This window comes from Plecotus auritus (genome assembly GCF_963455305.1).
Source record: "Plecotus auritus genome assembly, chromosome: 5".
NCBI lineage: Eukaryota > Metazoa > Chordata > Mammalia > Chiroptera > Vespertilionidae > Plecotus > Plecotus auritus.
The window spans coordinates 106,545,939-106,557,539 of record NC_137776.1 but is presented as its reverse complement, the minus strand read 5'-3'; the positions used below and the strand labels follow the sequence as shown (position 1 = coordinate 106,557,539).

The window sequence follows — 11,601 nt, the reverse complement described above, 5'->3', positions numbered from 1 at the left end:
TCACTGCACAAATAGTGTGTTAGTGGGATAGAGAAGTTCCAGGTGTATATTGGAGATGTGTAATAACTGAAGCATGTTCTAGCCTTCCAATTGCCTTTTTATCATGTCAACATCAATCAAAACTTAAACTCTCATTTCAAAGTAAAAATAGGGCCCATTTGAAAGGCTCACTTCAAAAAAAAAAAAAAAAGCAGCAGAAATCCCATTTCTCTTGGTTCTAGCTTCAAAATTTCAGATCTGTCCCTTCCTACTCATACTCATCCTATCAACTGAAATAACTTTCTTTAAAAAAATGTTCTTACTGATTTTAGAGAGAGGGAGGGGGAGGGGGGAGAGGAAAAGAGAGAAAAGAAACATTGATTGGTTGCCTCCCATACCCATTCCTACCAGGGATCGATCCCACAACCTTTGACCTTTGGGTGCACAAGATGACACTCAACTGAGCAATACTGGCAGGGACTGCAATAACTTTCTAATAGGGGCTCCTTGTAAAGGCAATTCCTTCTACTCCCATCCTCCACATTCCTCTCATTACCTTTGTCACATCTAATCTGATTATGCCACTTCCTTGCTGAGAACATTAGCTAGCCCTACAGTAATCAAAATGACCAACCGTCTTAGCAAGGAGTCCAACAATCCTTCCCCAGTCTAGTCCAATCCACTATATTCGTTTCCTACGGCTGTTTTAACAAATTACCACAAACTTATTGGCTTAAAGCAGCACAAATCCTTCAACAGTTCCAGTTATCAGAAGTCCAAAATAGGTTTTACTAGGCTAAAATCAAGGTGTCAGCAGCGGCAAACTCTAGAGGATAATCCATTCCTTGCCTTTTCCAGCTTCTAAAGGCTGCCTATATTCCTTGGTCACTGGTCATGTCACTTGGTGAGCCTTATGATACCAATTGGGTACATTCCTATAATCCAGGATAAACTCCCTGTCTCAAAATCCTTAATTTAACCACATCTGCAAAATCCCTTTGGCCATGTAAGGTAATATATTTGTAGGCTCCAGGGGTTAGGACATGGACATTTTAGGGGGCCATTCTTCTGTTTACCACCTGTATCCTCCTAGATTCGATTCCCCCTTTTCTTTCCATGACTACATTCTAAACCAAATCCATTCAGCATTCTCTGCAAATAGCGTTTCCTCATGCCTTCACAGTGCCAATCTCTCTATTGAAGACAAGAGACAGTATACAATAGGTTAAGAGGCCTAACGCTGGAGTAGGGACTATTTGGGCTCAAATCTGAGTCTGTCACTTACTTGCTAAATGGATTTGGACAAATTCTTGTTGTATTAACCTAGATCTAAATACCAGATTATAGGAAAAACAAAGTAAATTACCTCTCAAGAAAGCAATTACTCAAATACAGCTTGTGGAATGTCCCACAGGCAAAAATGACTTGGTTTCTCTGATAAATCCGTATTTGAAAAGGTGGTGTCAGGGGGGATCGTTTGGACTAAAAGAGAAAAAAAACAAATTCAATATATTGGCCCAAGTTTAGATGTAGATCTAAACCAATCCTCCATAAAAAGTCATTCGATCAGGGAATCCATCTAAAAGAGGTGTCAGGGAATAATGAGGAATTATAAGTTTAATGACATGGTGCTAAACATTTTTTAAAAATTGAGATGTAACTATAAGGACAGAGACAGACACAAAGTACCACCTCAGAGTAAATGGGCATTATAGTTGGGATCTTTTAAAGATATTCTATCAAAAAAGAGGGAAATAGATGAAAAAAGATGGGCAAAACATTTACTGCTGAACTGAGTAATTGGTACACAGGATTTGATTATACTATTTCACTTTCCTGTTTGAAATATTCCAGAATACATCTCTGTAAAAATACATCTCCTAGGAAGCTTTTCTTTCCCAGATTCTGCCAGAAAGTTAGTGATTTCCTTAATCACCTCCCTTAATAGTTTATTCACATCTTTACCATTACAGTACATGAACACGCCCAATTATTTAGGCATACATTACTATTACTTAAAATTTAGTACTCATCATGTGCAAGGGACTCTTGTTCTGGATACAGGGTAGTGAACAAGAGACATGCCCTCTTCACCAGTTTATGGCAAGTAGGCAACAGCCCACGTGGGGGGGGGGGGCAGACAAAAGCCCAGCAAGCCTCCAACAAAGTCAGGAAAGGGGCTGGAAACCCGAAGGACGCTAAGGAGGGAGAGGAATGGGGAAAGCAGGGACCTCCTGCGCACCGGATATGAGAAAGCTCTGCTAGAAGGCTGAAGGTAAGGCCCACCTGGTGTTGGGGGGTTGCAGGGCCCATCTATGCTCTCACCTGTGCAACTAAAGCTGAATCAAGCTCAAGTTACTACAAAAGTAACACATGCTCATTTTGGGAAACGTGAAAAATACTAAAATGTTCACTTTTGTTACCTAAGAAGAACCACTATACATCTTGGCTTATTTTTTTCTTCCAGCAACTTTATTTAGGGTTCAATACCAAGAGCCAAGAAGTTTAAAAAAACAAACCACTTTTAATCCCATTGTACAGTAGTGTTAAAGACTTTTTGTGTGTTTAGCCAAACTGTCGACAATTGCCAGGAAGCAGAATCTCAAGGATTGGGATAATGCTCCAGAGAATGGCAGTTTTTCACCTTGTTTTACACATTACAATCAAAGGAGGAGGCATAGGTGGGTTACATGAAATCCACTGGTGATAGATTAGGGAGGTGGGAGAAAGCGAAGAGAGGAGACACCTCTGGGACTGGATAAAAAGTAAAATGATAGACACGTGCTTCTTTTTACTTAGGTGGGTGCAGGATAGTTAACAGTCAACATTTAACTGGATAACAATAACAATGAAGGAATTTATGGTCTCAGTCCCAGGTCCCCAGGCACATTTGGTTTTGCCCTGAGGGGTCTGGAAAAAGGGGATTTACAAGTTACCCAGACCTTTCACAGGTATCTTAGACCCAAAGAGACAATTGGCTCAGTTAAAGATATTAACCTTTGTCAGGGAAGATACCGGCCTAAGACATGACTGCTTTTAGTTAAAGTTTTAATTTCAGACCATCCTTTGTGGTTACTTTAGGTCTTTGAGTTTGCTGTAGCATGTGGCCCTTTTTCGTCCACAGTAGTAAGCATTATTATTTTAGGAATCTATACTAGAAAAGCACCCATATACATGCGTACCTACAGGGTTGCTATCGGAGTGTGCGCACGGCAACTCGGGCCTCTGGGGCTAGGCCCGCATCCACGTCCACATCCCACCGTGCCGGCTGCGGGAACGTTCCCCGCGTCCCTACTCTCAAGCCCACTTCGTCCCCTCTCTCTCCTCAAACCTGGACTTCCCTCGGTTTAGCGTGGCCATTCTGCTCGCCCACCTCCCACAGACTTGGGACACGGCACCCTAGGCAGGCATCCGGATATTGCGCCAGTCCACAAGCGACCGCTCGGCGGGCAGCCCCGCCCCGGTCTCGCCAAACCTCGCGACATCTCACCAGTTCCTCAGGTTCGCGGGACTAATGGCACGGCGGACCTGGAACGTTCTAAACCCTTACGCACGCGCTCTGCGGCCCTCAACGTCCCCGTCTCCGCCCTTCCATTCACGCCGCATACGTAGGGGAGCTCCCCGCCTCCAGACCATGCCAATCATCTACTTCTTCCCTGGGGTAACCTCGCAACAGGCTTCTGAGTGGCTGATCCTGGGAGTCAACGTCGCGGAGTGGCGGTGCCGATAGGTTGGCAGCCGGCTCCGCCTTACCGCATTTTGCACAAAAGGTGATTGGTCGGCGTCTCCTTCCAATCAGCGGCGGGCTGTCGGATTCAAACCGAGATCGTTCCGCTTGTTGTCGGTTGGTTCAGTCGAATCGTTTCCTCGGCCGGACGCGGACGGTTGGTTCGCTGCGCCCGCTCCTCCCGCCCCGTGGCCGACCTCCGCGCCGCTCCTCTGCTGGCAGGATGGCCCACAAGCAGATCTACTACTCAGACAAATACTTCGACGAGCACTACGAGTACCGGTGAGCGCCGGCCCGCGGGCTCCCTCAGCTAGGGCGGCAGCCGGCTCGGGTGAGGCCGGAAGTCGGGTTTGATGTCCGCCGGGAGTTGGAGTGGGGGACGGTCGGGCCGAGCGCCCCTCTCCTCGCCTGCGCAGGCCGGACCAGCCGCCGCTCTTTGTTCCGTGGGTGAAACGGTTGAGGCAGGGGCGGGGATGGGGCGGCTTCTGGTACGAAGCCGCCGCCTTAAAGGGCAGGCCCGTCCTCGGCCACAGCCGCGTCGGCCCTCTGGGCTCTGCGGGGTGGAGGGTGGAAGGGTAACTTTGGTTTGTTAAGATAAACTACTTTTTTTTTTTTGCTTTTGAAGTTAATGATACTAAAAATGACCTTGAGGGGGAAACCCTCGAAAACTTGGCATATTGATTGGGATTTGAAAGTGTTTATTGGGTGACCTACGTAGCGTTTTGAGCGTTAACCATGATGACCCGAGGGAATTATTCAAGGGGTTTCCTTTTCAGACTAAACTGAGAGCTCGAGTGGACGTTGGGCGCTTTTTCCTGCCGGTGTGTACCGGTCAAACTTGGCTTTGAGGAATTTTGGGATGCTGAGTCTCGGCTACTCAAGTTAATCTGTGAAATTAGCAACTGGCATTGTGGGAGGGAAGAAACGCGTCTTTTATTGGCTCGTCTGCGGAGTCTTCCTTGGGGCGTGGCTTTAGAGACCTCAGCGACCCGTCCTCCTGGAGGGGACTGGAAGCCTCGTTCCGCGGCCAAGGGGTGACCTTGTCTGCTGCCCTTTCAAGTTGGATTCCTAAGAAGGCTGTTTAGGAAGAAAGGACATTGTGTTTGGCGCATCCCTCTCTCCTTGGAAATCTATATTCTTAGAAGAAAAACGGAGAGTTTTAGAGATTAGTAATCCTGCATTCTTTCATGTTCAACCAGAAAAAGTTGCTTTTCTGGATATAAATTTGAAGTGGGTTATCTTATTTTTACATAGTGACTACATACTACACAGTTTCCTGTAATATGGCATAATGTTCAGTTACGACAAAGAGCCCAGCGGCGATAGACAATAATGGGAAGAATGTAAACCATATTACCCATCTAAATCTGGGAAAAATATTATGAAACATATGGCTCCAAGTAAATTGACATTTTTGGGCGTCTTCTGGCAGTGGTTTATTTTTTAGTTTCAGTAAACCAACAATCATTGATGAGCACTAAATAAGCCGAATTTACTTAGTGGTTTGTGTGTATTAATGTATAGAAGAAAATCCTGTCATATTTGAAGTGATATATTCTAAACCATTATTAATTAAAGATGATCTTTCTTGACCAAGCCGCTTACCTTTATAGGAACAGAACCGCGATTAATCTTGAGATACTTCTAAAGGCAAATCGATAATTAGTAATAAAATCAGAGGTGTGATTCTAGGGAAGTTTGTATGTGGATTTCAAGTGTTTATTTTTGCCAGTATGCAATTATCTACATCTTTGATTTTTTCTTTTGTAAATGCAAACTTAATTTTCTATTCCTTGTTTTTTTTTTTCAATTTAACTTAACAAAATTTGTTAATCCTTACCCAAGGATATTTTTCCTTTGATTTTTGGAGAGTGGAAGGTAAGGGTAGAGACAGAAAGATCGATGTGAGAGAGACACATCAATTGGTTGCCTCCTGCACGGGGGATAGAGCCTGCAACCCAGGTATGTTCCTTTGACTGGAATTGAACCCGGGACCCTTTAGCCTGTGGGCCAGCATTCCGTTCACTGAGCCAAACCGGCTAGGGCAATTTCCTATTCCTTTTACTTAAGCTTAGCTTCTTTTGTAAATGAACTTCAAGACTTAGTTCTGTTAAGTAACATTTGGAACAAGTATTACAAAATTGTATGGATTTAACTTTATAAACGCTGTATATTAGTATTTTAAAAATCCTATCCCCAACTACTCTCGAATTGCATTTTGTAGCACCTTTGTTGTTTATATTTGTCTTTACTTCCCTCCATGAAAAGCCCATAATATTGAAGTAAACATTGAGTTTTGGAAGTAATTTTTCTTACACATAGTTAGAAAACTATCTCCATGAAGTGTACTACAGGTAGAATTTTCTTATAAGTTTGAAACTACTTATTATAAATTGTTCCTTTATAATCAAACATCTTGATGGTGAGCCTGTTTCCATGGTTTCTGGAAAAGGTAGGGGTTGCCACTTTTTTCTAAATAATATATTGGTACATTTATGTAGGTGTACATAAAAAGAGTACAAATCTAGTTAGTGCAAAATTTTCTTTGAGACTACTCAACAATGTGATAGAATAAGATAACAGATTATTTGCAAAACCTTAAAAGTAGATGTTAAAGCAGCATTTTAAGAATGAATGGAGGTAGCTGGTATTAATCACCATGTAGTTCACAGGAATTGGTGAAATTTTAACCAATATGATAGTAAGCATAATTTGACTTGGCCTCATGACAATCTAACAACATAATACAACTGTATTAGGCTCACTTCTGTTCTGTAAATAATGTGAAATTGGTACTTAACAAACCAGTCACAGACTAGGTTGATGGCAGATTAGTCTTAAGGATGGCTTCACTTTTCATGTGCCAGAAAGTAATCAGATTGTCCCTTTCTCACCCCCAGGCAATGATTCACAGGTATAGAAATCCTATAAAGATCATTTCACTACACTTAAGAAGGGGGAGTGAAGATTTGTGTTTAAGAATTTAGCAAAGATGTATTGGTATGTTTTTTTTAAAAAATATATTTTATTGATTTTTTTACAGAGAGGAAGGGAGAGGGATAGAGAGTTAGAAACATCGATGAGAGAGAAACATCGATCAGCTGCCTTCTGCACACCCCCTACTGGGGATGTGCCCGCAACCAAGGTACATGCCCTCGACTGGAATCGAACCTGGGACCTTTCAGTCCGCAGGCTGATGCTCTATCTACTGAGCCAAACCAGTTAGGGCTGTATTGGTATGTTTTGACACAGAAGAATATTGCATGCCTTCCTAAAAAAAAAACAAAAACAAAAAAAAAACACACACACACAAAACAAGTTTTGGGTGTAAGTCAGTAACTTAATGTAAAACTGAAGTGTTTTTTGCTTTTGATTCTGAACAAAGTATAAAGCACTTTCTGAAGTATTACAAGGATTTGTATCTACTACAAATCTACAATGTTGAGTAATAGGAAACCCAAATTAACTGTTAACAAATGAGGCATTTTTTTCCTCCTTATGTAAAAGACTACATGAGGTTCAGGTGACAGCTCTCTCTAATCAGGGACCATCTTCAATTTGCAGTCGCTTCTGTGGTCTTAGATGGCTTCTGTAGCTCCTCCCTGATCAGGTCACTCTGCTTCACAATCAACAGGAAAAAGAATTGGGCATGTTCTTTCCTTTTGAGGACACTTTCCATAAATTGTCTATTTTCTGCTTATATCCTATTGCCCAGGACTTAGTCACATGACCAAAGACAGCTGCAAGGAGATCTGGATTTTTTTTTTTTTTAATTTTTCATGAATGTGTGTCCAACTTAGTTTTGGGGGTCCTGTTCCTGAAGAACATTGAGACAACTAGCAAACATCTGTTGGGGAAAAAAATTAATCCTAAATAAGATGCCTTCTGGGTTTGGACTGCATATTCTTACCTTCCTAATTTTGAACATAGGACATTAACATCAGAATTAAAGGTAGTGGAGATTATAGTCCTCAAGATTGACACCAATTCATGTAATATGTTTTCAAGAACATTGAGGACAAAAAAACATCAAAGTTTAAGTATCCTAAAGATGCATGTGTAAAGTGATCATAATTGTAGAAAAGGCATATTTACAAACAGAACACTAATACTTGGTTACATTGGTTATGTCTTTCAACAGGCATGTCATGTTACCCAGAGAACTTTCCAAACAAGTACCCAAAACCCATCTGATGTCAGAAGAGGAGTGGAGGAGACTTGGTGTCCAACAGAGTCTTGGCTGGGTTCATTACATGATTCATGAGCCAGGTAAATTTTGTTAATTGGGAAAGCATTAACTGAATAGTAGCAGTTGTAGTTGTTGACTTTTTAGTAATATTGGTACTTAATGATATCCTAAAGTAATTGATAAGTTACCTATTAATCATTTCTTTTCCTCCCTACAGAGGGTTCCAATTGTAAATTAAATACCAAAATGAAAATAATGCATTTTTCTCTCCTGCAAAACATAACTTGAGTCAAAATATAAGCTCTTCTGTTTTAAACTAGAGGCCTGTGCATGGGTGGGGTCCCACAGGCCTGGCCTGTAGGGAGGAGGAGACGGTGGGATGTTAGCTGGCTGGCCCGCCCCGTCCCCCAGGCCCCGCCCTTATCCCCAGCGCAGATCTGGGCCAGGCCAACCGGGATATGGGATTGTGGGCGGGGCTGGCCGTGGGGAGGGGCCGTGGGCAGTAGGCAGGCTGGCTGGCCCCGCCCCTGAATGGGGTGGGGAGGCTGATCAGGGGTCAGCAGCTGGGGGAGGGGCCGCAGGTGGTTGGCCAGCTGCCCCCCCCCCCCCCCCCCCCCGCGCCAGCAATTGAGTTAATGGGGCAATCTGGGGTGGTGCTGCAGGAGGTTGGCTGGCTGTCTCCACTCCCCCTATCTGCTGTTCGCTGGCTGGCCGCAGTGGGCCTCATAGCTACCGGTCATTCTGGCGTTCCGGTTGCTGACTTTTTATATATATAGATTTGTGTCATTGTTAATAATACCTTAAAGTATTATACCATAAATATATTTAGAATTATGGTATCCCCTCTTTGAAAACTAAGAACTTATTTTTAAGATAACTTATGTGTCCCTTAAGTTTTATGTATATAAATTTATGCAATTTGAAGTAATTTGTCTTGTCCTTTAGCCTTCTATCAAAGGATAATTAGTATCAACCATATTTAAGATTCAATGAGATAACATAGTGAACTCAAATTTATGAGTGCTTGTGGGGGGGGCAAGGGGGGGGGAAGAAGATCAGAATTTTAGACATGCTTAGGTGGGGCATGGCCAAAAAAAAGATTGGGAACCTCTGTACTAAACTAAACCTTTGTGGGGTCATATTCTATTTATGGGTTATCAATAAATTAACTTCAAGGATTTATAATGCTTTGAACAGAATATGAAGGCATGCTGCAGAACTGCAACTAAAGCTATCTTGTTTTCCACTCTTATTAAAAGCAGCAGCAGCGTCACAAACTTAAAACACATAAAACTTAAAAAATCAAGATACACAACTTTCTTGGGATTAGGGCATGTAATCATTAGAGTTCAAGAGGTGTTTCTCCAGATAATGCAAAAGCAATCGAGGAACTTAACTGGGTCCCTGGGACCTGCAGATTTATAAGCTGGTGGTTTTTGAATGAGGTGTTTAGGTGTCTTTGCCCCACAGATAACTTTTTACTTTTCACTGTAATTGAGATTCCAAAGGTAGAAACCATTCTCTCAAGGTAGTTTCTCTACTTACCATCCATCCCTTTTCTCCAAGGTGAGTCAACACTGGGGAAATAGTCTCATTGTCAGGTTTTCTTCTGTTTACTGTTGACAGTGACTTTAAAGCAAAATTCATTTCAGCTACCTCAATAAGTAACATTGACCATAGATTTTACTTTATTTTGCTTCAGTTGAGAATTCTTTGAATTTTGAGTGAAAATTAACCATGTTATATTAAAATGACATAAAACATTTCTCTTTCCACAGAACCACATATTCTTCTCTTTCGACGACCTCTTCCAAAAGATCAACAAAAATGAAGATATCTGGGGATCGTCAATTAAATCTGATTCAAATTTAATGTATATGTGTATATAAGTAGTATTCAGTGAATACTTGAAAAATGTACAAATCATTCATCCATACCTGTGCATGAGCTGTATTCTTCACAGCAACAGAGCTCAGTTAAATGCAACTACAAGTAGGTTACTGTAAGGTGTTTAAGATAAAATTTCTTCTAGTTTTTCTCTTAAATATAAGTGCCTGTTTGACTTTACCTGTTATTTTGTTTAATAAAGTTTGTATGTTGCATTTATCACTGAAGTTATTGAACTTTTAAGATTAATTCATGAGTAGAGGTTGGATGGTTTCAGTTTTGCAATTTTAGTCCTGAGCAAATAAATTTACTTTAAATGGGTTTAAAACAGCTTGGTGATGGGGGTACCATTTAATTTACTAATGAAGAAACCAAGAACTAGGGATAAATTTACTAGAGCTAAAATCTCCACTTGAACAGAAGTCCAACTTAATACTCTGGGCTGCTTCCATACATAAGAACTGCCACATCTAGTGGCCTTGGGAGAAACCACTTTAGCTCTGTTTCTCCCTTTCCATTTGCCAGGTGGGGTTATTTCCTATAAAATATCACAGCATTTTTAAAAATTCAAAAGCACCCTTAAAAAAAAATACAACCTCCATTCCATATGTATTCTGTGACTGTAAATTGCCTTTTAGCTGCCTGGGAAAGAATTGAAAGTTAATGCAATCTCTCTTCATTGGTATGCTGAAGAATCCTTTTTAAATGAGCTATGGTAAATATAAGACCAAAGTTTGGTGGTCCTCTGTCTCTTTGTAGAAAGGGGTGCCTTTACACATGAGCACAGAAAAGACTGAAGCAGCCTAGAACTTCCTGCCCCAAGGGACCCATCCACTAGAGGTCCAGGGTTAGCAAGTGTCAGAAACAGCCAGAGCTCTGGGTCTCTGGGTCCATTTATTCTAAATTCTTCCCAAATACGCCCAAGTAGGTCCCTTCTCGAACCCTATTCTCTAGAGTTAGAAACTCTAGTCCAAGTTTCTCTATCTTCTGCTCACTAGTTACAGGTGTCGGGTCTGAGCCCCTCTGCTGGGTCTTAGACGGAGAAGCCATGAGAAGTTGTAGGTGTATAAGTGAGTATTGTAGGAGCTAGTGGCCATATAGCCATCAGACAAAACAGTTCTTCCTAGTAAGTCCTGTACAGGTAGCTGCACACTGGCTAATACAGCTTTCGCACAAAGCAGTAGCACCTCTAATAGCCTCTGTACCTACAGCTATTAGCTGAGCAGCCACATGCTGTCTCCAGACTCACCGCCTCTGAGCTGTCTGCCTTAGCAGCTTCTTCAGCCTCTGGCTCAGCAGCTTCTCTCTCTGGTAGCTACATCCCCTGTGCCTACTGTTTCTACGGGTAGTACACTGGCTGGCCAATGACATGTATTATACTCCTTAGGCCAGTTGCCAACAATGACATCATTTGGGTTATAGAAGTGCAGTGACCCTGAGAGTTGTACTTGCTGTGCACCTGCACATAGTCCTTGGACATTCTGATTATGAGTCCCAGGCTCAGAGTGGTCTTGATCATCCGGTGCACTCTAAACAGGGTCCCCACAGCAAGCCAACAGAAAGATGCCAGAATTGCTAAGCAAGCATTGCATTTAGGGCAGACCAAAGAACACAGAGGGAGCGGAGAAGTCCCCCGTGCCCAGCCTCCTCCATTGATTACTACGGCCAAACCCTAGGCCTCTCCAGAGGCTGGAGTTTGGGGTGTGTACAGTCATGTTTAACCTGTGGGGCCCGCGCATAAGAAAACCTTATGAACTACCTGCATTTTTCCTGCTTGAATACTTGGTAGTCACTCAACCATTCTTAGTGCAAGGCACAG

At 42.3% G+C, this 11,601-nt stretch overlaps 1 protein-coding gene across 1 annotated transcript; it reads left to right on the top strand.

Annotated features, from left to right (window-relative positions):
* The first annotated feature begins 3,778 nt into the window (after positions 1-3,778).
* Positions 3,779-10,106, top strand: CKS2 (CDC28 protein kinase regulatory subunit 2). The gene is made up of 3 exons (XM_080669047.1): positions 3,779-3,988; positions 7,848-7,975; positions 9,674-10,106. Exons 1-3 carry the CDS (start codon positions 3,930-3,932, stop codon positions 9,724-9,726), a joined length of 240 nt encoding a protein of 79 aa, XP_080525173.1. The 5' UTR covers positions 3,779-3,929; the 3' UTR covers positions 9,727-10,106.
* Positions 10,107-11,601: the final 1,495 nt, after the last annotated feature.